The following is a 25,082-nucleotide window of genomic DNA, read 5'->3' on the forward strand; positions in this document are numbered from 1 at the left end:
TTGCTGAAGCAGCCCAGATGGACTCCAGCATCCCCGTGGGAGGTCAGGAGAGGGGCGGGGGCATGTGACAAAGCTTCTGGCAGCCCCGGGCCAGGTCTGCAGGTGGCACAGCCATCGTGCCGCCTAAGCCCAGGGTGAGGTGGGTGGGTCGCACTGGAGGGCTATCCGCCTGGCTCCTCGCCCAGACTTTCATCTAGACATGAGTTCTCCTGGCAACATCACCCCCTTCCAGGCCACCAGCCTCCAGGTCCCCAGGACCCCCGGCCTCCCAGCCCTCACTCAGGCCACCATGGGCAGCCTCCCACCCTCCCCAGCCCTTGGTAGCCCAGATGAACCCACCTGCCACCTGTTGATCTGCCCACAGGCAACTGGACCAGAAGCCTCCAGGGAAGCCAGGCCCAGCTGGACCCAACAACATCCTGGTCACTGGGTACAGGGGGCATGGCACATGTGGGGGTGGCCAGCCGGCCCTGTGATCACTTCCTGGGCTCCCCTTGTGGCCGCACTGCTGACCACGTGGCCCTCAGCTCTGCGTGCAGGGGTGGGGCAGAGGCTGCGGGCGCAGTGTCTCTGCCCTCATCTGCAGACCACCCGCCCGTGCCCCTCAGTTCGGGCCAGGGTGCACAGGCGGTCACCACAGCAACAAGCTCAGACCAGCAGGCCCAGAATCTTCTGGGTCCAGGGAGGCAGTGGACGGCGCTGAGAGAGGAGACCCACGCAGTGGCCGCAGCAGAGGGTCAGATTTAATGGTCACTCTACGGGGTGTCGTACATTGTTCAGAGCCCGGCACGAGCCCCCGACTCCCCTCGACGGGGGGCACAGCCGGGTTTCTCAGACCAGACTCTGCACAGGGGGGCCAGCCCCCGAGCGCCAGCTATGTACAAGGGCCCGCCCACTGGGCCACGGGCAGGCTGTGTGCGCACAGCCCAGCGGCTGCCCCGCCCTCCCTCGGGCCAGGCTGCGGGGGGTCCAGGCCCCCATGCGGCAGGCGGCAGGAGTTTCACCCGCTAGGACCCAGCCCCGGCAGGCCCCGCCAAGACCCAGGCCCCTGCACCGGGACAGGCCTTCAGAGCTCGGCTGCCAAAAGCTGAGCCGAACAGCAGCGGGGAGCCGGTTGGGTACAGGGGGCCAGGGAGCAGGCAGGGCCTGGCTCGACCCAGGGCGCCCTCCGAGTGAAAGGAAGGCGTGTCCCCGCTGCCCCCGGGCACCCCCGCGAGCTGGTGCCGCGGTCAGGGAAGCAGGGGCGAGGGCAGCGCAAGCACAGACCATCAGGGACTCGGCCGGGAAGGAGCCAGGCCGGGCAGACGGGCCGCCCTGGTGCTGGTGATCGGATACGGCAGGGCTGGGGAGCTGAGGCAGAGGGTCCTGGACACACGTTGAGCCGGGCGATCTATGCCATGACTAGTAACTCAGCACTTAACTAGTTAACTAGTAACGCTGCTTCCCTTTGAATTGTCTCAGGGGTTGTAGAAATTGCACTTATTTCTATGAACCTGCAGAGGCGCCGCCCCAGTGCTGAGCCTCCAGGCGAGGCCCGGGCAGCATCCGCCAGCCGCGGGGGCTCCTCCGGGGCGCGGGGGCGGTGGCCGCTGAGACCCGTGGTGCCGTGAGGACCGGAGCCCTGGGAGGGAACCTGAGCGACGTCTGAGATGCCCTGAAGTGGCCGTGAAGACCGGGACCCACGCGGCACCGGGCAGCTCGCAGCGGCCCAGCCTGGCGCCGGTCTGAGGGAGCGGCCGGGCGGCGGTCCCGCCCCTCACAGAACGTCCTCAAAGTCCAGCAGCTTCGAGTGCTGGCGGCTCTTCCACAGGCGGTACAGCCGGAAGTCAAAGTAGGTCTCGATCATCTGCTTCCCTGAGGTGGGAGGGGCGAGGGCGGGCTCAGCCCCGCCTCCGGGACACCCCGCCCCGCCCCGCCCCGCCTCGCCCGCGGGGACACCACGCCCCGGCGGGCCAGCCCAGCGCTCACCTTGAGCCGACAGCTCCAGGGGCGACTCGAAGATGACCCTGTAAGGAGTCATGAGGGTCCTGAGGTTCTGGAAGAGCTGAAAGGAGGGAGTGGACTCTGAGTGCAGGGCAGAGCAAGACAGCGGCGGGGAGAAGCGGGGATGGGGAGCAAGAAGCCCCAGCTGGTGAGGCCAGGCCCGGGATCTCTATGGGAGGGCTGAGACGGAAAGGGAGTCTGCAGAGAAGCGGGGTGCTGTACCTTCTCCCCATTGGGGTTCCCCAGGACGTAGCAGCCCATGACGTGGATGACGTTCGGCTCAGGGTTCACTTTGCTCATTAAGCGGCTCAACCGCTTCCAGAAGCTGGTGGGGAAGGGGTGGTCACAGGCAGCCTCCAGCCCGACCCCCAAGTGAGAGGGGACATGGTACCCCAGCAGACACTGCCCCCTGCCCCCCAGCCCCCCGGGCACCCCCTGCTCACTGGATCATGTCCTCTTCCTTCTCCACTTTGGCAAAGGTGGCCACCTTGTTCTTGAGCAGGTACAAGTGTCCTGGCCCACCCTGTGAGAGTCTGCGGTTAGTGGGATGGGACTGCACCCTGGGGGTGTCCAACCACTGTTCCCTCAACATGTGCAGATGCAAACGTGCATATCTCTGGAGGTGGCATCCTCCACCCCTGCCCCACTCCCGGGCAGGAAGGGCTGAGCCCTACCTGGCAGAAAATCAGCATCTTCCAGATTTTGGCCCCCTTGTGGTAGATATTCAGCTTCTTCTCTATCTCCTCTGGGGAGGGAGGGGTATGAATGCTGCACCCACCGTCCGTCTGCGCCTCACCCCCCGCCCCCCCCCCACCACTCGGAGATCAGAAGGCAGAGGGGTCAGAGGGCACATACCCAGGATGTCCTCGAAGGTTGCATGCTCATGGTCCTAGGGAAGACAAGATCCCAGGTTAGAGCCCCTGTCGGGCAGTGCTACCCACTCGACCCGAGATGGGGCTGGGAGTACTCAGGTAGAAAGAGGATGGGGATAGTGCCCCCAGTCAACCCTGAGACGGGGCTGGGAGCACTCACGTAGAGGAGGGGCATAGTGCCCTACCCGACCCTGAGATGGGGCTGGGAGCACTCACACAGAGGATGAGGATAGTGCCCCACCTGACCCCAAGACGGGGCTGGGAGCACTCACGTAGAGGATGGGGATAACGCTCTCCACCCGACCTGAGACAGGGCTGGGAGCACTCATGTAGAGGATGGGGATAGCGCCCCACCTGATCCTGAGACAGGGCTGGGAGCACTCAGAGGAGGGGGATAGTGCCCCCACCAGACCCCAAGACGGGGCTGGGAGCACTCACATAGAGGATGGGGATAGTGCCCCCACGCGACCCAAGATAGGGCTGGGAGCACTCACATAGAGGATCGGGACAGTGCTCCCCCACCCAACCCCGAGACAGAAGCACTCACGTAGAGGATGGGGATGATGGCGGGGTCGTCCCTGCGGATGATGGTGGGGATGTACTCGGCTTTGGGCACTTTGGAGGAAATGAGCTGTGGACAGGGGAGGCAGTCAGGGCCTTGGCCGTCCTGGAGCCCCCAGCCCAGCCCCAGCACTGAGCAGTAGCTGCTCCGGGCCTCACCATGACCTTGGGTGGCACGAAGCCCTCAGTGTCGCAGGCTACAGCCTCCAGGCCCTTCTCAGCCTCCCAGTCCAGGTCCTCGAAAGCCTCACCCAAGGTGCAATGGGAGCTCTGCAGGTCACTACCTGGAGGGCAGGACGTGCCACCAGGCTGAGGACCATCTGGAGTACCACCCGCCCTGGCTGCAACCCCAGAGATGGGCAGGGGACAGAGCCAGCAAGCCGTGTCCCAGAGGGCCCTCCAGGCCAGCGAGAAACCCAGGGCAGGTAAGAGAGCCAAGCTGAGGGCAAGCCGGGCTGCTGCCACCAGCTGGAGGCTGCCTGGCAGGGAAGGCTGTGGGCCCTAGGGCAAGTGTCAGCTCCAGCCCGGTGTGCCTGGCGTCTGGGCCAAGGAGAAATCAGGTACTGCAGGTCTCCGGCGTTAGGGGCACCAGGCAGGGTAGCCAGAGAGCCCTGGCCCTTAGTAACCCCTACCCAGAAGACTGGAGGTATCAGAGCGCCCTCCTCAGCCCGATAAACCGAGGTCCAGCGGAAGCGCAGAAGCCTAGCCGTCCGGGTGCTGGAAGCCTGGGGCTGGGGGCCTAGGGGAGCCTCTGGGGAAGGTGGGCCGGCCTGCGGTGCCGGGCACCTACTGTCTCGGGAGTCGTGAGAGGTGTCGGCTTTCATGGGGGTGGGGTCGCTCCAGGACCGGCTGAAGCTCCGCTCGCGCCGCTCGGCGAACGCTGCAGTGAGAGCAGAGCCCGTTAGGGACGTGGCCTGCAGCCACGGGAGGTGGCTGGGATAGGGGGCTGGGCAGGACGCGGGCCGGCGGGGTCTGGAGGGTGCAGGATGCCGCTGCGACGGGAAGGGTAGGAGAGGGGCAAAAGGCGGACCGGGCAGGGTCGGGAGACACGGGCGGAGTCTGCGTGAAGGGGCGGGGCCCTGTCCTTTGGGCGGAGCCTGGGCGTGGGAAGGTGCCCGGTGGCGACACCCGCCTTGGGGGCGCAGGGAGCAGCGCGCCAAGCCCCAGTCGGCCAAGAGCAGCACCGCCCACCCGTCCACCTCACTCTGGGCCTTACTCTGGGCCTTCACCCGCCGGCTGCCGACCATGCGCAGGTGTTTGCGGAAGTTCCTAGGAGTGGAAGCACAGGGGTGCTGGTGAGGGCTGCCAGGAGGGGGGAGCGTGCTCCTCCTCCGTGCTCCCCTCCCCGACTTCGTCCCTTTCCGTGAGGGGTGCCCTCCCGGCGCCCCCAGCTCTCCCACAGGCCAATCCCACCCGGTCCTCTCTTCCCCGAGTCTCCCAGCCCATTGGCCGCTGGGACACAGGCAAGGTTATCAAGCTTCCTGTCGCCCCCCACTCTCCTCCCAGGACAGCTCCATTGGTGACCTGTGTACTTGGTCTCCCATCCCTGCTGCCCACCCTTCCCTTCCCTCCGTGCACCCAGGCACACTCTGACCACCCCCAACCCCCTTCTCAAGGAGTCAAGAGTTCCTGCTTCCCGCGCATGATGGCCAAGGTGCGAGGTGGGCTTTGGGGCCAGCAGATGCCCCCACTCCTGATGTTGTGTCCCTAGGCCGGCTCAGAGGCAGGTCTCTTGAACTCCCAACTTTGTGTCCTGCCAAGGCCCCATTTGCAAGACAGACAGTCAAGCTTCCTGGACACATCTGAGGTGGGGTTTGGGAGGATAAGCCTGCCTGCTGATCCCGCTGCTCTGGGCTTCAAGGGCCCGAGAAAGGCACGCGTGGGCCTGCTGGCTGCGGGTCAGCTCAGTGTGTCCCCAACACACAGGCCTGCGAGCTCAGGCCACACGACCCCTCCTGCCTGCGCGCGTCCCCAGAGCAGGGCCAGGCCAGTGGTCGCCACCGCCCTTCCCCATCAGGTCCACTGGACTGGGGGGGCCCAGGCTAGACCAGAACAGACAAGAGACAGACCCTGGTGGCGAGTGGCTGGCAGGCCCTACCTCTGGATTACAGACGCGGAATCATTCTCCCGTTTCCGGCGCTTCCTCTCCGCGTAGCCCCTGAACACCCTGGGAAACCGCCACGAGTCAGCACTGCCCTTGGCCGCAGGCAGGAGGGACAGACGTGGGGATGGAGGCTCGAGAACGGGGCCCGCAGGCACCCAGGGCCCTGGGCCAGACAGAGGGTCCCAGCCTGCCTCGCCGTGTCCTCAGCCCAGCTCCCCGCAGGCCCTGGTGCAGCTCGGTGCTTGCCAGGACCCAGCACGCCCTCCTGGTCAAGGCCCAGGTCCCTGGCCTGCCCCGACCTACGTGGGGGTGGGCGAGTTCCCCAGGGACCACCACCACACCCTCAGGCTCAAGGTCCTCCTGGTACTTACGAGATGCTGGAGTCCCAGCGGGAAATGGCAGCGTGAGGGAGAAGACACAGTGAGCCGAGACCCTCAGACCTCTGACCCCACGGGGCTAGTTTCCTTCTTGTCCCTGACTTGAAGGGTCCCGCACAGGCACCCCAGGGTGCCTGCCATGCCACGGGCCAGTCCTTGAAAGGGCAGCAGATGCTGAGGTTACGGTGGCCCAGGCCACCAGATGCTGCTCAGGCTGCTCAGAGGCCTGACTGTGTGCCTTGCCCCTGCTGGGACCCGCAGCAGAGTGGCCCCTGTTCAGCCTGAGGGCGGCAGTGCACGCCCCAAGGCAGCTTGCAGGGAGCGTCTTCAGAGCGGGGGACACTGCAGCAGAGTGCCGCCCCGGAAGGAACTCCTCAACAGAACACCCAGCTGGGTGACGGTCAAGAGCACGGCCCCCAGGGGACTAAGCTGTGATGGCTCGCGGTGCGTGGAAACGCAAGGAGGCTGCTGTTTGGAGCGTGCGCAGGGCAGAGCTGGGCAGCAGCCCCGGAGAAGCACCCCTGCTGGTGACTGCATCAGCCGCAGCCCCCCCGCCCGCTCCCCAGGAGACGGCACCGCGCGGGACAGGGCAGTGTGGACAGGACAGGGTGGGGGTGGGGTGGGGTGCAAGCAGCCAGGCCCGCCTTCCTGCAGGCTGACACTCAGGCAGAGCGGGTGGAATGGGGGCGCTCGGGAGCAGCCGCCCAAGTGGGCTCCGGGCAGTAGCTCCTGAACAGCATGAAGAGGCCCCTGGCCTGGGCCCCGCGCACAGCAGACACAACTCACGCTTGCATAGTTGTGGTTGCTGTCTGGAAACTGAAGAGGTTTTCCTTGGGGAACCAGGTGCGGATGGGGACGTCATCTGGAAGAGGCCAAGGGGGCAGTGACTAGGGTGGCTTAGGGGTTCCTGAGCCCTTTCCCACCTGCCCAGGGCGGGGGGTGTTCCTGAGCACAGGATTCCCTAGACCTATCCCGGGGCAGGGGGGCGGGGCCTGGGGGCGGGGCCTGGCGCCGGGCCAGCAAGCTCCAAGGCCCGCTCAGCTGTTCAAGCCGCGACAGCTCAGCGGCTTCGTGACGCTCGTCTTCACTTGGCTCTCCCCCTGCTGCTGCCCACAGCGGACACGTGTTCCCCAGAAAGCACAGCCGGCCTCCAGGGCACCCAGGAAAAGCACTGACTCGTCGCCTTCAAGCCAGAGGGGCGGGGCAGGGACCGTGGCTGCAGGCTCTTCTGGGGCTCCAGGGCTTTCTCTGCCGCCCAGACACTCTGGAGTCCACATGGTCGGCCCTTCCCTCTCTCAGACCTTCCTGGTGGAGGCCCTCACCAGGCAGGGAGATTGACGCTTCCCAGAGGCCTTATAGCCACCAGACAGGGTGGTCGAAGGCCACTCTATTCTCTTCCCTGACCGCATCCCAGAACCTGGCCTGTGTTCCTCAGAGGAGCACGAGGACCTGGCGATGCCCGCACCCCTGGCCTGTGCCCTGATGCCCCGCTGGACTGCTGATTTGGAGGCTCAAGAGGTGCCCGGAGAGCACACGGGGGTCTGCCAGGTAGAATTCTGCTCTTCCGGAAGTGATGGGCTCGGAGCCCAGAAGCATGGGGACCACCTGAATGTCCCAGGCAGCTTCTTCCTGACAGCAGGCCTCCAGGGCTCCTCAGCCATGCGCATTGCTCGACAATCCTGGTGGGGGGCCCCACTAGCTGGCCAGGCCCCCTTGGTGAGCAGGAGTCCCACTGGGTGGGTGCCAGGGCAGGGACTGTCCCCCAAACTCCCAGAAGGCAGCCCCACCTTTCCACGCAACCAGGCTTGCTGCCCGTTCCACCCTTAAGACCCTCCCGGCCCCGTGCTAGGGAAGCAAGCCTGGCATGACTTGGTGCTGGCAAGCCTGAAGCCAGCCGTGAAGCCTGGCTGGACGTGGGGTGTGGCGGCAGGACGCCACCTGCGGGCGGTGACCGGGGCACCCGCACTGTCCGGGCCTCCTGGCGCTTGCTGCTGCAGAGGGGGCTGCCCGGGCCCCCGCCCAGCCCCTCACCAGACACTCGGTCAACGCTGTACATCCTCTCCAGCTTCTTGCGGCGGCCGGGAGCCTCAGGCAGAGGCGGCTGGTCCACCCCAAAGGCCTGAGGGGAGGGGCTGGGGGCGAGCTGGGCGCATCCGGGACACTCCTTGGAGCCCTGGCGGCTGCCCGCCCAGCTCTGGCAGGGCCTGCTGACGTCCTCGTGACTGCCGCCCGGGCTGGCGCGCAGGGGCTGGCTGTGGTGGTGGGGATGCTGCTCCCGCTGCCGCCGCCCCTTCACCACAGCCAGCTCGATGGCCTCGGCCTCCGGGCCGGGCAGCAGGGCCGGCTCCCCTGAGATGGTGTACACGCGGGGCTGGGGGCCCTCACCAGCCGGCTTCCCGCTGGCAGCCTCCTCCGGAAGGCTGCCCTCATATCGGCCGTTGGAGATGAGGGAAAGGCGGCGCTTGTTCTGAGGGGCTGGCTGCATCTCGGGGGACCCGTCGTGGCCAGAGCAGGCGTCAGCCAGCAGGTGGTCTGGGGAGAGGCTCCAGGTGAGCTCGCAGCCTGCTGGCCCTGCCTCCCGTCTCCTGGTGCTCTGGAGGCAGGGCATGGACACCCAGCGGGTGCCTGGCCCACTGACCAAACCCTGGGCCTGAACAACTTCACAGAAGGGCTTTCTGAGCTGTGCCATGCCCCAGAGGTTCATACTTCACTTCCACCGGGGCCCCAAGCCCGTCTTCTGTGCGTGTGGGTGACAGACTGTGCTACCTATGGGTGATGGGGGGCAGGAACAGGCAGGCCACCTCCCAGCCTGCCACCGCGCCCGTGTGCCCAGTGCCAACTTCTCCCCTCCCCCCCACCAGCTGGCCCCCAGAGACAGTGGTGCCAGCCCTGGGGGGTGCCAGGAGGCCTGTTGCCATGCCAACGGCCCAGGCTGGGTGGGTGCCATGGTGATGAGTGACTCGCAGCTCCTCCTGGGGCTCTGGGCCAGGGAGGGCAGGGGGCGTGAGGAAGCCAGCCCAGTAGGGCGGTAGCTGCCCGCTCACAGCACACAGTAAGCAAGGGCCGTGTCTGCGGGGCAGCAGGCAGCACGCCCTCCCCTAGACTAGCAGCTCTGGGTGGACCAGGTCCTGGCCCTGCCTCGCGTGCCCCTACCTGCACCATTCCGGTTTTCGGGGTGACTCTGGGACAGGTACTCGCCAAACGCTCGGGCTGCTCTGAGGGGGTGGACAGCGAGGTGCACCGTCAGGGCACACCACCCACTCTGGCGCCCCCAACCCCCACCCACGCCCTCTGCACCCGCAAGGGAGGGCTCAGGGGTCATACCCAGCAAGCACTCCCATCCCACCCCAGACCGCCCAGGGCTGACAGGTCGCAGTTCCGGGGACCCTTGGCGCCCCGCGCATCTTGGCCGGACCTGCAGGTGGGGCCCGGGTCTGCTTTCCCTCCAGCCCCAGCCGCCCAGTGCGTGTGGGGGTCGTGAGGTCGGGTACCTGGCCCACCGCAACCTCAGGGAGGGGAGCCGAACGGAGGTGGGGGCGGGCGCCGGCTACGCGCATGCTGCAGGGACCGGGACGGGGCGGGGGCGGCGCTGGCCCCGGCGGGCGGCCCTCCGCACTCACCGCACTTTGGCCGCCACCGAAGACATGGCCTCGCTTCTTAGCGCCCTCCTCCGGGAGGCGACGGCGCCCATGATCGAGGCGGCGGCGCATCCCCAGGCCTCAGAGCGCGCCCCGCGCCCGCCGCCTCCGTCGAGGGTGCCGCGCCGCGCCGAGGACTGGGATCAGGCTCGGGCTCGGGTTCGGGGTCGGGACCCGCATGGCAGCTCCGGGGCCCTCCACGCGCCCCGCCGCACCGGACTGAACTGCCAGGCCTGGGGGTGGCGCTCCGCCCACCGCGACGTCAGGGAGGTGGAAACCCCGCCCACCTTGCGTCAGAGAGGGGTGGGGCCCAGCGAAGCCCCGCCCGCCCCACCGGCAATGGGCGGGGCCGGGGACCCGCGGCGCGGGGCGGGACCAACCAAGGCTCTGCCCTCTCGGCGCTGCCCCCGGAACCGGGAAACCGAGGCCTGCGGTCCCCTGGATACAGGGTCCCAGGCCCTTTGGTCAAGGGGCTCCCTGGTCTCGCAGACCCACGTGCCCCGCTCGGAGACCTGCAGGGACCGTGGACCCCAAAGTCAAAGGCCTGACAGATCTATTTTTTTGTACAAAAGGACTCCCTGGCGCTATTTAATGATCTGAAAAGCAAAGTGCCCGCGTCATCTTAGGGAAAAATTTTGTGTGTACAAAGTAGGAAAAACGCCTCAGATCTCTGGGGGGCTTCATGCTTGGTTGGGCGGATACCAGCCCCATCCCGACCTTGGGTGCCCTGCCTGCCTGGCTTGGGGTCCCACGGTCCCACGCGGTGACCTCACAGGCAGGCAGGCAACCCTATACCCTGCAGGGTCAGGACTGTGAGCTGCCCATCTTGGTGGGGCCCCCGGCCCCAGGGACCTCGGCACAGGGACCACATGTCCCACATAATCAGATCTAGCTTTATTGACAGGCAAAGCAGAAACACGAGGGCTCCAGCACGAGAGGCCCCAAGGGCTGACACAGCCCCGATGACTGCTGCGTGTGCAGAGGATGTCAGGGCCAGTGGCCCTCCAGGAGAGGCCAGGGCAGAGTGGCCCCAGAGTGACACTCCACACAGGGCCCCAGTGGGTCTCCCTGGCAGGCTGGAAGAGCTGCAGGAGCTAGGCACTCTGAGATGGAGCCACGGGAGGTGCTGGCTTCAGGGTGCTTCAGGGTGGAAACTTCTACCCATCTTAGTCAGAGAGCTGGGGTGCTGAGGAGTCCTCGGGTGTTTTGGGGGAAGCCAGACCTCAGTGTTGATGCCGAAGTGAGGGCTCATCCTCCTGTTAGTAAACAGCACATGGTCAAGGTCAAGGTGGGGGCAACCCTGGAGGGCAGCGGGGAGGGAGCAGCTAGCCTGCTTTGGAGCCCTCAGCGCGCGTGGCTCAGCCAAGGGGCACAGGGTGTCCAGGCAGCTCACCAAGTCGGAGCCCTGGTCGGCTGGGGCGCTTTGGAAGTCAACGTATGCGTCCTTGGGGCCTCCCAGCAGCACCTCCTCATACTCAGTCTGGTAGTCAGATTCATCTGGGCAGAGAGCAGGGCCATGTGGGTCACCTCCTGAGCAGGGGCAGGGGCCATACACAGGCAGGGGTCCCGCTGTGCAGCCAACCAGGTCTAGGGGCTGCCAGAGCCAGCCTGGTGCCCAGGGCAGCTTATTGAGAGTGAGGGTCAGCAGGGGACACTGCCACCACCGCCCCCAGCTGCTGGGCATGTATGTCTCGGGATCCACCTCACCGTGCCCGGCAGCCACCTCGGCAGGCTCGATGCGTGACACAATCCCAGCAAGGTCCGTGAAGGAGGCGTTGGGGCAGGTGAGGACCTGGGGGCGGAGGCGAAGAAGACATCTGGCCTCTCCTGACTGCACCCGCCCTCTCTGTGACCCTGTGGTCCCAGCCTCTGAGTCAGAGGGGGGCGTGGGTGATGGCTAGAGTCCTGAGCAGCCCCACCCCAGTACCTTCCTCCCGCCACGAGCACTTTCCGGGTGGAGAGTCAGAAGAGGCCCCTGCCTTCTGGCCCCTGGGAGGGACAGGGGGCACCTGCCCTCCTGAGTGGCTGAGTGGGGGTGCCAGGTGCCACAGGGTGAGGACTGGGCACCAGAGGACGGGTCTCGGCAGGGGAGTGGCCACCTGCTCGGGCACTCACGTCACACGCCTTCATCTTGCTCGTCCCCTGCCGGTCCTGCAGCATCTTCTCCAGCACACCGCTGCGACCCCAGATGTCAAACACTGTCCGGCCATGCTGGTACCCCACCTCCTGCACACACACGGGAACCCCATGATGGGAATGGGAGCGCAGGGAGGCCCAGGGGTGCAGCCAGCCTGGACACTCACGCAGATCTCATCAAACTTGCTGAACTCCAGGGTGCCATAGCTGTCAATCGGAGGGCGCAGGTACTCGCAGTAGTCGCTGCTCTTCACCATCTCCAGCTGCCGGACGCAGCACACGTAGGCCAGGCGTGTCTGGATCTCAGCCATGTTCAGCACCTGCCGGGCCGCAGCACTGGGTGTGGCTGTCCTGGCCCCACGAGGCTCCTGGCCTCCGTCTGGGCACAGCCCCTGTTTCCTCCCTGGCCCCTCCAGCCCCTCCCCTCCCCCATGGGGAGACTATTTCTGCTGGACCTGGGGGAGGGGGCTGGGCATCCACCAGGGGGTCTGGAGCCTTTACACATGTCCCCCTCCCCAAAGCTGGTCCTAGGCAGGCAGGGACCATCCCCCAGGCTGGACTCAGAGCCTGGAAGACACTACTCCCTCCCTGCCCGTCTCAGGGACGTGGGCACCAGGGCGTGGGGAGGAGCGGCCAGAGCAGGCAAGGCTGGGCCCACCTTGACCTTCGTGGCCAAGGGATTCCAGCGCTTCCACAGGAGCCACCATCCCGAGAGTGCATCCCCGTAGTTGGTGAGGTCTGTCTCATCCCGGCTGCCCACGTCAATGGCGATCACCACCTTTGCCCCCATTGACCTGGCCACATCCGCTGGGGAGGAGGTGGCCTGGTGACCAATGGGGACAGGTGTGCAGAGCCCTGGGTGGGAGCACAGCTGAGGGGAGGCTGGGGTAGAGCTAAGGGTGGGGGCAGAGCCTGAGAGGTGCTGGGGGAGCACATGGGCCTGCGGGGCGGGTCTCCTCTCCACTGTCACACCGGGGCCTGTGCAGGGGCTGGCGAGTGTAGAGCTGTCCAACAGGTGGCCGGCGTGCCCCAGGAGGGGCTGTGCCCACAGCAGCCCTGACACCTGCAGGCTGTTAGTTCTCGCTGTGGGCACAGATGGGCCCTAATTGCACCGACCGCCACTTGGCCTTGATCCGAGCTCTGAGCACTGCGGAGCCGGCAACGGAGCCATCTGCTGGGAGTGTGTCTGCATGCCTCCTGCGCTGCCCCGCCATCGGGCACACGGAGCCATGGGGTCAAGGCAGGTGGGCGCCCCTCCCCACCCACCCAGTACCTGGGAGGTTGTTGATGTAGCCCCCATCCATCAGCAGGTGCCCATCTTTGGGGTCGCAGAGTGGGGGCATGTAGCCCGACAGGGACATGCTGGCACGCACGTACCTCCACAGTGATCCTGGAAGGGCGTGCAGAGGAGTCCGGGAGAGGGAAGCAGACTTCCGCTGCCATCAGCTCAGAGCCTTGCCCAGACAGGTCCTGAGCCCCCTGCACACCTGGCCCGGCAGAGGGTGCCAGGCCGGGCAGATGACACCCTTCCTGGGCACCCTCCTCCTTGGAGGGAGCTGGTGGGGCTGGACTTGCTCCGGGGCTCCCCACATCTCCCCTGGCCACGACTTTCTGCAGGCTCTGCCACCCCACTCACTTCCAACCAGACTCATTTCAAGAGGCTCCCCAATACCCTGGCCTGGAAAAGGGCCCTCAGCTGCCCACCCATGGGTTGGTTTTCCCCGGGATCCCCATCGAACAGTGCCAGACCCTGAGTGCGATCTGTACACTGCCATGACCCTCATACTCCACTCTGACCCCCATCTCCACTGACCCTGCAGCCTTCAAGCCCGCAGCAGAGTCTTCTTGCTCAGACCTCCCCAAGTCCCTTGCCTCCTCTGGGGGGCACCCCTTCCCTGGAGCCACTCCGCCCCAGCTGGGAACGTGCACCCTGGGAGGAGGCACTCACCGTCCGTGTGGACCCGCATGGCAGAGGCGGAGATGTCCGTGGTGATGGTGAAGTATGGGATCCACAGGTCCTGTGCGGGGACAGGACTCAGACGGACCAACCCAGGCTGCCAGCCCTTGATTCTCAGGGCCCAGGGTGTCTAGACCCAGGCAGGCGGAGACCATGGACTCTGCTGGGGCTCCCAGGGCAGTCCCTGCGGGGTAGGGGGGGCACCTCGATCTGCTTGTCCTTGAAGACGCTAGAGATGCTGCTGTTGAAGCCAGCCCCCGAGAACATGGAAGTGATGGGGTAGGTCAGGTCCAGCATGGTCTTCACCATCGACATCATGTCCTGGGGGGGGGCACACAGGGCACACGTGAGCCCCTGCAGAGGAAAAGGGGTGCACACCCCTGCCTATAGGCACAGGCAGCAACCCCCCGCGGGACCACCAAGAGCCTGCGTCAGGAGAAGGGAGTGGGCACACGGGCACACCTGCTTCCTGCAAGCAGAACAGGGGCCTCCTGGAAGCACCCAGGGCCTGGGGGGAGCAAACACCACGGCCTGAGTGGCAGGGCCTGGAGGTCCCAGGGGACCAGCCGCTGGCCCCTGGCAGGCTTGACTCACTGGGCCCTTGCTGCCCGCTCAGAAGGGCCAGCTCTGGGCATGCTGGGACGAGGCCATCTAGGCCCAGGGCTGGCTGCATGCCCACCGCTGCCCATGCCCAGGTGCCAGGGCAGGCACTCCATCTCCCCGACAGAAGCAGGGCCCTACCGAGGGCCTGACTGCCGAAGCCCCAGGACACCAGGGAACAGAGGTCCGCCCTCCTCACTGAGGCTGGACAGCTCGGCTTGTGAGCACAGGACCAGCAGTGCCTGACCCCTCAGGGCTTGGGGTGAGGAGAAAGGGGCCTCCTCCCTCCCCAGACAGACCCGGGAGGGGAAAGCTCAGGCAGGGGCCGCAGGTGGAGGGAGGCACGTGCCCAGGCACTCACGTGGGGACCAGGACAAGCAGGAGCACACGTGCTCCTGGAGGCAGGGACCCAGGCGCCCAACAAGCCCTCCTGAGGTAGCCCCTGCTCAGCACCGCCCCCATGCCCCTCCATGGGCCCACAGGCAAGGGCCTCAGGGCGGCTGGCGGGTTCCAGCCCCACGCTCCCTCGCAGGGGCTACCCAGCAGGCTCCCGTGGCCCAGCACACACTCAGGACGGCAGGCCATGAGGCCCAAAGCTCCATGGCTGTTCCCACACCTCCACACCAGCAGGGTGAAGAAGAGAGGGACCTGCCCGGCTGTCTCTGGTCCCTTACTGAGGATGGACCCTCACTGTCCCCTGGGGCCACTGCCCTCGCAGGCTGTCCTCAGTGACAGGAGCCTCGGGGACATGTGCACTGGGCAGATGGCCCGCGCTGACAGCTTCTGCAGAGTGCGACCGGCTCCTTTTCTTTTAAAAATGAGATGCGCTTCCGAGCCCTCTCACAGCCTCAGCCAGGGCTCTGTCCCGCTCCCCCAGACAGAGCCCTCAGGAGGGCAGGGGAGGTGCCCCTCCCCAGACAGAGCCCTTAGGAGGGCGGGGGAAGCAGCCGTCCCCTGGACAGAGACGTGCCCCTCCCCCGCCGTCCCTCTGCCCCGCCCGGGCCCAGGTTCTGGGCTGTCCTCTGGCACCCGTTCACTATAGGACCCACTGTGTCCACAATGTGTACTTCTTACTGACATTTGGGGTCTCACACACCCAGGGAGAGAGACAGCCCAGGGCCCACCCAGCCCTTCCAGAGTCCACACCCAACCCCCTCTATCTACCCCACACGCCAAGCCTGAATATCTCAGGGCCAGATGCCAGACAACAGTGGACAGCCCCGAAGCCCCAAATCTGCAGCAATTATTGGAACGGGCAGGTCTCAAGCTGTGTGCCCTGCCTTGCCCTGCCCTTGCCACACAGACCCTCAGGCCCAGGCCTCCCCCTGGTGCCCTGGTGGGTGCACTGCGGTGCATTCACCTGTCCTCAGTCACCTTCACAAGACCAGGCACCGGAGCCCCCGCCCCCAGCACCGAAGTCCTCGCTGCGCCCTCCCTGCTCCCCAGCCACGCTGCAGGCCGCCTGCAAGGGCCGCCTGCCCCCAGGCCCCTGCCGGCCCTGCCCCTACAGGGCCTCACCTCCGCCCACTGCTTGGCCCGGATGCGGATCTGGCTGTAGCTGCGTTCCTCCGAGTACAGGGCGCCCATGAAGGCCCCGATGGACGTCCCTCCAACCATGTCCACGGGGATGCCATACTCCGTCAGGGCCCGGATGATGCCCACCTGCGCGCAGCCTCTACACCGACAGGAGCAGGAAGTCAGCGCCCGCTCTGCCCGCCAGGACCCAGGGCAGCCCTCCTGTCCTGCCCGCTCCGCAGCGCCCACTTCCTGCATACGTCATGGGAATGGGGCAACGGTGGCAACTCGGGCGGGGTAGCGATGCTCCTGAGCGGCAGCCGGCGCTCAGCCTCCTTGTGGGGCGCTGGGGCTGGCTCTGGGGCAGGCAAAGGCTTGTCTCTCCACTTCTGCGGGGCGTCCACCACACAACCAGAAACACCACTTAGGAGGAGCAGAGACCCCAGGACTGCAGCAGGAATAGGGACAGATGGCAGGAGCAGACAGAGCAACACCCGAGAGACAGGGAGGTCGGGAAGGTCTAGAACCGGCAACTGACATCGAGCCTTGGGATCAATTCTAAACGCAGAGCATGAATTCAAAGAGCAAACCATTCCTGCACTGTTGAAAACCCAAGTGAAGAAAACTTCAGACCAAACTGAGAACAAAAAGGCACGTTACCTCCAAGGGGCAGCACCCAGAGCCGCGGCCTGCCGCGCTGGCTGGGAGGCTGTGGCCTCGCCACCAGCCCTTCTCAGACAGCGTCTGCTGGCCCGTAAGTCAGGAAAGAAACAACAGCTTAAATCAAAGAAGGCAAAATTAAAGAAATAATAAAGACAGGAAATTAATGAACCAGAAAACAAACATATAATAGACAGGACCCTGAAAGCTACAAGTAGGTGCTTTGAAAAGATGAATTCAGTTGATAGCTCCTGGTAAGACTGATCCAGAAAAGTAAAAAGAGGGGGAGAGAGACGTGAGGGTGGGACAGAGAAGGAGGGAGGAGGAGGAGGGAGACAGGCGGTTGTCATAACTAACCTCAGGACTGAAAAAGGGAACATCACAGATGCTCCAGTTAAGAAGTTAATAGTAACTTTGTGCCTTAAGTAGGAAAAATCAGATAAAATGGACACATTCATAACACAAGTTACAAATAACAGCTTACCAGACCTGACACTAGAAGTAGAAAACCTGGATAGTCCTATAACCATCAAAACAAGTGAATTTTTAATTCTTGAATCCTTACAAAATTTCATGTCCAGATGGTTTTACTAGTTAATTGTACTAAACATAAAGAAGAACAGCACAAGCCACGTAAGACCTTCCAGACAACAGAAGCAGCGGCAAACAAACCTGCCTGCGTTTCAGGCGAGGACAAGCACAGCCCGCCTCCCGCAGACCCGAGGGCCGGGCAGACACGATAGGGCCACAGGCCGATGAGTCTGTCCCAAGGAGGTGACGCTTGAATCACTCAGAGTGATCCATCATATCAACAGAATAAAGGAGTAAATCACAGAATCCCACAGACCCAGAAAAACAAGCCCCCGTGATAAAAACTCGGTTGGCTAAGAACAGAAGGCACGCCCTCAGTCTGGTACAGAGCATCTCAGAGACCAGCAGCTGCGTGGCACTCAGCCATTAAAGGGGGTGCAGTCCTGATGCTGCGGGCATGGCAAGGGCTCGCTCGACACCTGCTCAGACCTGCGGGAAGCTCTAACCAGCGCAACAGACGAGGAAGAGAAGCAAAGTCATGGAAAAGAAAGAGGACATACTATCTTTATTCTCGGAAGACTTAACTGTATATATAAAAAATGCAAAAGAACTACAAAAAAGGAAATAGAAGAAGTGAATTTACCAAGGTTGTAAAACGACATATTTACAAATATCGTTTGTATTTCTACATACTGGCGACAGACAACTTAAAATGCAATTTCAAGCAGACCATTTACAACAGCAAAACCCATAAAATACTTGGATGATTCTAAAGTTTACACAGAGATGCAGAGGAATAAGACGATCAAAATAACTTCAAGGAGAGGGAGGGTAAAGGAATCACACTGCCTGATGATTTCCTACAGAGGCTCCCTGCAAAGCCAGGGCAAGGGAGATGGCGTGCAGTGCGGTCAGGACAGCAGGCCCCAGCGCAGCCCACACCTGGGCAGGTGCTGGCATCTGAGCTGGATGCCGTGGCAGCTTAGCAGGGAGTGAGCGATGTGAGGGAGAAGACGCTCACCCACCGAGAGCTCCGCCACTCAGAGGTGGCAGCTGTGGGCGGATCGCAGGCCCAGAAGCACAAGCTTCAAGAAGATGAGACCCCGGCAAGAGCCCCCTGAGCCCCAGAAGTTAAACCGTAAGAACCAGGGAAATCCCACTTCACCAGGCTAAAATGAGCTCATCAAAAAAAGCCACTAGGAAACAAAAGTCAAAGACTGGAAACAGTATCAGTAATAAACACATCTGGCAGAAGACTTGTATCCAGACTACACACAACCCCTCCAACAAAACAGCAGAGGACACGCCACCAGGAAAGGAGGCCCTGGAGCCTGAGTTCAGGGATGCAGACCAGGTCCCAGCGGCACCAGGAGCGTGGCCATGCTCGCCCTGACAAGGCCAAGGGTGACAGAAGCGTAGGCAGCCCAGGCTCTCACCGCCTCTGGGGGGTTGGATATGTTCAACTACTCCAGGCAGAGGTGGTCTGCTCCTGGGTGTTCTCCCACAAGGGAGATTCGTGTGCAAATGCTGACAGCCATTCTGTGCACAGTAACCGAACCTGGAACACAACCCAGACGTCGCTGACGGGAGGAGGACCAGCGCAGTGTGGAGCCCAGAGTCCAGGCAGCGATGCCGCAGCTGCGGCGGGAGCACACGGACGATGCTACGCGCACAGAGCTCACGGGCCAGCAGACACCGGCCAGCACGGAGCGGAGAGCTCGGCAGGCAAGCACCGGTATTCTCAGGGAAACTCAAACGGCGAGACCCAGGCACTTCACCAAGTTCTTTGAGAAACATGAGAATGAAGAGACTCGCCTGCAAGACCCAGAGGGAACAGGCCTTAGGGAACAAAATGACACTGGACTTCACAGCAATCCTAGAAGCTGCATGGACAATAGAAAGAACTCCCAGGGAAACCACTTCCACCCAGAATCCCACACCCAGACTGTCCTGCAAGTGCGCACAGAACTGGCACACTCTCTGCCAAGCATTCTCCCGGCACTGCTCGCAAGGAAATTTCTAGAGTATGAACTCTAACAGAATCAGGAATATAGCGAGAGAGAGGAAGACATAGTACCCAGAAATGGAGCTGGAAACAGGAGACATGGGGCAGTTCCCAGATCACAGGGACAGAAACTCGAAGGCAGCGCCTCAGCCCTGTGCCCGGGAGGAAGCCGCTGCCCGGCCCAGCAGAGCTCGGTGGGTGCGGGCGAACTGTGCACCCACAGCAGCGGCAGCTGCATCACTGCAGAGGAGACAGGCTCCACCCCCGGGGAGGGGCCGCCTGGGACCCTGAGCTGAGGAGGAGGCAGAGGACAGATGACAGAGATGGACAGAGTCTGACTGTGTATGTTTGGGTGGGCTTAGAACTCAGTAATTTAGAACAGAAAAGAATGAAACAGACAAAAGCAAACCACAGAGCCCTACTGCAGTACAATGAGCCACACTCACTGTCCTGTAGTAACCCACAGTGGGAAGGGGTGTGTGTGTGTGTGTGGCTGAGTCACTCCCCATACACCTGACACCAATGCAGTGTTGTACACCAACTGTGCTCTGGTGTGAAACACGGAGTGTAAATGGGGACCAGCTGCAGAGCGGCTGAAATGACCGTCCGCAGGACACTGTCTCGGGACAGCTCTGGATCTGCTGACAGGCACCGTGTGTCCCGCGAACACCGCAGGGCCTTACTAAACGCCACTTTGAGCGAATTTCACTGAAAACGCTGCAGCAGACCAGCTGCTCCCGCACCTCCCTGTCCCGGCCCACAGGAAGTGCCTGAGTGCCCCTCACCTGGCAACTCTGAGCAAACTGCCCGGTTTCCAGGCCCACTAGTTCAGCTTTCAAGTGAGAACGTGGCGCTGATGATGCCTCTGAACTACCCGAGATGAACAGACACAGTGCTCACCAGCCCCCAGCCCCGGCCAGGCCGCACTCAGGGCACTGTGTCGCCATGAGGGGCCCCTCCTGGCAGCCTGAGGCTCTGGTCCCAGCCCAGCCCTCAGAGCGAGGCGGCAACAGGCGGCAACACGCGCTGTGAAGAAGATGAAACCAGGGAGGAAGCTGGACTGAGGGGCAGGGTCCCCGGGAAGAGCAGCGGACCAGCTTCACCCTACTTTCCCTTCCCTAAGAAGGGTCCATCCTTCCCTAGGGGTCTTGGGCCAGAGCTTTGAGCCCCAGCATCTCCAGTCCTAGGGAAGCAATGAGCGTGAGTCCAGTTAGACAAGCAGTTCTGAGGCTCATCTGCATTCTGTCTCAGACCTCATCCAGCTATGATTAGCCGAGGAGTGGAGGAGCTGAGCAGGGCATCCACCCTCTGGGACCCTCTGTCCTCAGCTCACTCCAGAAGGGGTGTCCTACGGCCAAGGGAGGTGGTGAGCCAGGTCCCTCCAGCAGGCCCCAGGGACAGGCGGCCAGCCCAGGGAGTGCCCTGATGTCCACCGCGGCCAGGGGCCTGGGCTCCAGCCTGCAGGGCACCCCGGCCCTGGGACCCACGCTCGGTGGGCAGGGATCCAGCACAGGTGCTGCCCTGCCCCTCCGCGCGTCGCCGCTTCACCCGGCGGCCTGGGCCTGTCGCACCCTCACCACACACCTGCTGCTCCATTTCTGCCCCGCGTGTAAATTTCTCTTTCACACATGTCAGGAGAAGGGCAGCAAGTGTCAGGACAACCTGGGGTTCAAGTTGTTTGGGCTCAACATCCTTAAAGGAACCCACCCACCAGCCCAAGGAGCTAAAGGCTGCTTCAGAGGGTCGTGAGCAGAGCAGATCCCTGTTTCATAAAGCGGAGAGAAGCTCACCTGCAGGCCAGAGGAAAGAGGGAACAGCCAGGAAGAGACACGCTCTCCTGAGGCCTTGTGGAGGGGCCACAGCTGTGCATGGGCAGCGCACAGGGACCCATGCCCCTGCCCATGCACACATACACAGAGCCATGCACACACACCCATGCCCTTGCACCTACACACACACAGCCACGCACACACACCCATGCCCTTGCACCTACACACACACACAGCCATGCACACACAGCCACGCCCATGCACACACACACACACAGCCACGCACACACACCCATGCCCATGCACCTACACACACACAGCCACACCCATGCACACACACACAGCCACGCACACACACCCACGCCCTTGCACCTTCACACACACACCCCCCCACGCCCTTGCACACACACACATAGCCATGCACACACACCCACGCCCATGCACACACACACAGCCACGCACACACAGCCATGCACACACACCCATGCCCATGCACCTACACACACACAGCCACACACACACACCCACGCCCTTGCACACAGAGCCATGCACACCCACCCACACCCATGCACACACACACAGCCACGCACACACACACATATGCCTATGCACACACACACACACACAGCCACACACACACACACACGCCCATGCACACACACCCACGCCCCTTGCACCTACACACACACAGCCATGCACACACATGCCCACCCACACAGCCACGTACACACACTCTTGCCCACGCTCCTACACACACCCACACACCCACACATCCACATGCAGGGAAGGGCATGGGAAGCAGAGGTACTCACCTTGCTCCCCCTCCCCCAAGGACCAAGGCGATGGCATTGCCGGTCAGCACTCTCGCCAGGCGGGAGAAGTCCGAGTGCCGGTCCGGGGGCCTCTGGCAAACCCGCTCGTACAGCTCCACCTACAAGAGAGGCCAGCAGACGGGGCCGACCTGACCCGCTGCTCCCCCCGACTCCTGTCTCCGGGACACGCCGGTGGCTCTGTGCTGCGCCGCCAGCACCTCGGTGCCTGGGCTCGCCTGGGAGGGCGCCACGGCCCTGGGCCTAGCCGACACCTGCCACCCCAAGTGGAGGGCGTGCGGGGCCTGGATGTCTGGGCATCGATACCACGGTCAGTTTGAGTCCACCGTGCTGCAGGGCCCCTGCTCCCACTGCGGCCCCTGCAGCCCTCAGTCTCCAGGGCTGAGGACCCCGAGGAAGAGGTGCCTCAGGATTTGCGGCTTTTTCTGTCCAAAGGAGGAGGCAGGGCCAACCTGAGGCCCCTGGGCTCGGCTCTGGCACCAAGCGGGGCTCCTCCATCAGAGCTGCCACCACACAACAATCAGGCTCAAGCAGAAGTGAAAGCCCCATCAGCGCTGCGGGCTGCGGTCAGAGGTGGAGGGAGGGCAGGAAGCAGGCCCCAGGGCCCCACCTCACCAGCTTGGGCAGGCTCCTCCTGGAGAAGACGCGGCGAGGGCAGCAGAGGTGCAGGTGGCCAGAGCACCAGCCCCGCATGTTGAGCCACTCCGCGGTGCGGGCCGGCGCGGGCCCGTCCTGCCGGTGCAGCAGCACCAGCTGCTTCTGGGCACGCACGGCCGAAGTCTCCAGCATCCGCTCCAGCTGAGGGAGAGTGGAGCTGCGAGTCAGCCAGCGCAGCAGAGCCCCGGCTTACGGTGGCCCCAGGCTGGACGCCACCTCGCCCATCAGCCCACATGGGTTGCGGCACCAGCCTGGCTGTAGTGTGCTGGGCCCTTCCTCTGTGAAGCCGGGCCCGGGGGTTGCGGCTGTGTGCCCGCCGAGCTCTGGGGGCCTGCAGGCAGGGAGCGCACCGCCCTCTGCTTCTCTAACATGGCCTCGTGAATACATGCTGCAACCATCTTCAGCAAAGGGGCACCACTCCTGGCAGAACTGGAACCCGCAGCAGAGACGACGAGTTTGTAGCTGACCCAGGACGGGGCAGAACGTGAGGTGAGAAGAGGACAGACAGAAAGCAAAACGATGACGACTCCACCTGACCCCTGAAGCTGGAGACGTGGGGCCTTGGGTGCCGGGCGACGAGCACGGAGCCCCAGGCCTTGCCCGGCAGCACAGCTGACTGCAGTGGGGTCTGGCAGCTCTGTGAACCTGAATACACAGCCTCTGGCTCCGCAGCTTTTCTAGGTGGTGCCCTGAAGACACCCTTGCACACGCGTGTAGTAAGGAAATTTCACAGTCCACTGACAGAACAGACAGATGGCGGGGCGTTCACAAATAGAAACTAAACAGCCATAAGACGAGTAAAACAATATGGATAAAACTCAGAAGTGTAAGCACTGAGGGTAAAAGGAAATCTCAAGATGGTATAGGCTTCAGCAGTATGTGAATGGAGAACTTCCAGATGTATAAGCTGGATTTAGAAAAGGCAGAGGAACTAGAGATCAAATTGCCAACATCCGTTGGATCACAGAAAAAGCAAGGAAACTCCAGAGAACCATCTATTTCTGCTTCATAGACTACACGAAAGCCTTTAACGGTGTGGATCACAACAAGCTGTGGAAAATTCTTAAAAGATATGGGAACACCAGACCACCTTACTTGCACCCTGAGAAACCAGTATGCAGTTCAAAAAACAACAGTTAGAACCTTATATGGAACAACTGACTTTCCACATTGGGAAGGGAACACAAAGCTGTGTATTGTCATCCTGCTTATTTAGTTTACATGCAGAGTGTGTGCGTGCTTACTAAGTCCCTTTAGTCATATACTATTCTTTGTGATCCCAAGAACTATAGCCCACGTGGCTCCTCTGTCGATGGGATTCTCCAGGCAGGAACAGTGGAGTGGGTTGCAATGCCCTTCTCCAGGGGATCTTCCTGACCTAGGGATCAAACCCGTAGCTCCTGCATTGCAGGCGAATTCTCTACCTCTGAGCCACCCAGGAAGCCCATATGCAGAGTTCATCATGCAAAATGCTGGACTGGATGAATCACAAGCTGGAATCAAGATTTCCAGGAGAAATATCAACAGCCTCAGATATGCAGATGATACCACTCTAATGGCAGAAAGTGAAGAGGAACTAAAGAGCCTCTTGATGAGGGTGAAAGAGGAGAGTGAAAAAGTTGGCTTGAAACTCAATATTCAAAAAAACTAAGATCACGGCATCCAGTCCCATCCGTTCATGGCAAACAGAAAGGGAAAAACTAGAAGCAGTGGCAGATCTTATTTTCTTGGGCTCCAAAATCACTGCAGACAGTGACTGCAGCCATGAAATTAAAAGACACTTGCTCCTTGGAAAGAAAGCTATGACAAACCTAGGCAATGTATTAAAAAGCAGAGAGATCACTTTGCCAACAAAGGTCCATCTAGTCAAAGTTATGGTTTTTCCAGTAGTCACACACGATGTGAGAGCTGGACCATAAGGAAGGCCAGGTGCTGAATAACTGATGCCGTCACACTGTGGAGCTGGAGAAGACTCTTGAGAGTCCTCTGAACTGCAAGGAGATCAAACTAATCAATCATAGAGGAAATCAACCCTAAATATTCATTGGAAGGACTGTTGCTGACGTTGAAGCTCCAATACTTTGGCCATCTGATGGGAAGAGCCAACTCACTGGAAAAGACTCTGATGCTGGGAAAGATTAACGGCAAAAGGAGAAGGAGGTGGTAGATGGTGAGATGGTGAGATAGCATCACCAACTCAATGGACATAAATTTGAGCAAACTCCAGTAGACACTGAAGGACAGGGAAGCCTGGCATGCTGCAGTCCACAGGGTTGCAAAGGGTCTGACTCAATTTAGTGATTGAACAAAAAACTTAGTGACTGAACAATAAACCAACAAAGATGGAATAAAGTAGAACACTATCTACATAAAAAACAGTGCCACACACACACAGTAAACGAGGCTCTGGCTTCACAAGACACCACCTGGGGGTGGGCTACCGGCTACCGCACGGTATCTGTCTCAGCTCAGTTCAGTCGCTCAGTCGTGTCCGACTCTTTGTGACCCCGTGAACTGCAGCACTCCAGGCTTCCCTGTCCATCAGCAATTCCCGGAGCTCACTCAAATTCATGTCCATTGGTCGGTGATCCCATCCAGCCATCTCATCCTGTCCTTTTCTTCTCCTCCTGCCTTCAATCTTTCCCAGCATCAGGGTCTTTTCCAATGAGTCAGTTCTTCACATCAGGTGGCCAAAGTATTGGAGTTTCAGCTTCAGCATCAGTCCTTCCAATGAATAGTCAGGACTGATTTCCTTTAGGATAGACTGGTTGGATCTCCTTGAAGTCCACTCTCAAGAGTCTTCTCCAACACCACAGTTCAAAGGCAACAATTCTTTGGTACTCAGATTTATTTATAGTCCAACTCTCACATCCATACGTGATACTGG

General features: G+C 62.1%; 2 protein-coding genes across 16 annotated transcripts in view; both read right to left on the minus strand.

Moving 5' to 3' along the window:
* Window positions 1-721: 721 nt before the first annotated feature.
* Window positions 722-10,205, minus strand: NSMF (NMDA receptor synaptonuclear signaling and neuronal migration factor). Of its 2 annotated transcripts, XM_055541688.1 has the most exons (16): window positions 9,518-10,205; window positions 9,051-9,112; window positions 7,929-8,429; window positions 6,684-6,759; window positions 5,892-5,897; window positions 5,515-5,583; window positions 4,633-4,685; window positions 4,207-4,296; window positions 3,576-3,700; window positions 3,403-3,486; window positions 2,839-2,872; window positions 2,658-2,728; window positions 2,427-2,506; window positions 2,206-2,308; window positions 1,969-2,044; window positions 722-1,854 (listed from the first exon to the last, which is right to left on the minus strand). In XM_055541688.1, the coding sequence occupies exons 1-16, from the start codon at window positions 9,586-9,588 to the stop codon at window positions 1,757-1,759; spliced, it is 1,599 nt and encodes a 532-aa protein (XP_055397663.1). In that variant the 5' UTR covers window positions 9,589-10,205; the 3' UTR covers window positions 722-1,756. The 2 variants fall into 2 exon arrangements, with proteins under 2 accessions (XP_055397663.1, XP_055397664.1); XM_055541689.1 differs by lacking the exon at window positions 4,207-4,296.
* A 209-nt stretch (window positions 10,206-10,414) lies between these two features.
* PNPLA7 (patatin like phospholipase domain containing 7) overlaps window positions 10,415-25,082 on the minus strand; it is an 82,100-nt gene continuing 67,432 nt past the window's right edge. For 13 of the 14 annotated variants that reach the window (XM_055541700.1, XM_055541701.1, XM_055541695.1 and 10 more), the window contains 12 exons: window positions 22,154-22,336; window positions 21,521-21,639; window positions 15,747-15,903; window positions 13,833-13,949; window positions 13,620-13,689; window positions 12,945-13,061; window positions 12,330-12,478; window positions 11,839-11,991; window positions 11,651-11,761; window positions 11,243-11,327; window positions 10,929-11,032; window positions 10,415-10,791 (listed from right to left, as the gene is read on the minus strand). In XM_055541700.1, the coding sequence (XP_055397675.1) occupies window positions 10,759-10,791; window positions 10,929-11,032; window positions 11,243-11,327; window positions 11,651-11,761; window positions 11,839-11,991; window positions 12,330-12,478; window positions 12,945-13,061; window positions 13,620-13,689; window positions 13,833-13,949; window positions 15,747-15,903; window positions 21,521-21,639; window positions 22,154-22,336 (1,398 nt within the window). In that variant the 3' untranslated portion in view covers window positions 10,415-10,758. Of the gene's footprint in view, window positions 10,792-10,928; window positions 11,033-11,242; window positions 11,328-11,650; window positions 11,762-11,838; window positions 11,992-12,329; window positions 12,479-12,944; window positions 13,062-13,619; window positions 13,690-13,832; window positions 13,950-15,746; window positions 15,904-21,520; window positions 21,640-22,153; window positions 22,337-25,082 lie in introns of those variants that run through there. The other variant, XM_055541705.1, reaches the window with a different exon arrangement.

Source organism: Bubalus kerabau, chromosome 11 (assembly GCF_029407905.1).
Source record: "Bubalus kerabau isolate K-KA32 ecotype Philippines breed swamp buffalo chromosome 11, PCC_UOA_SB_1v2, whole genome shotgun sequence".
Lineage (NCBI taxonomy): Eukaryota > Metazoa > Chordata > Mammalia > Artiodactyla > Bovidae > Bubalus > Bubalus kerabau.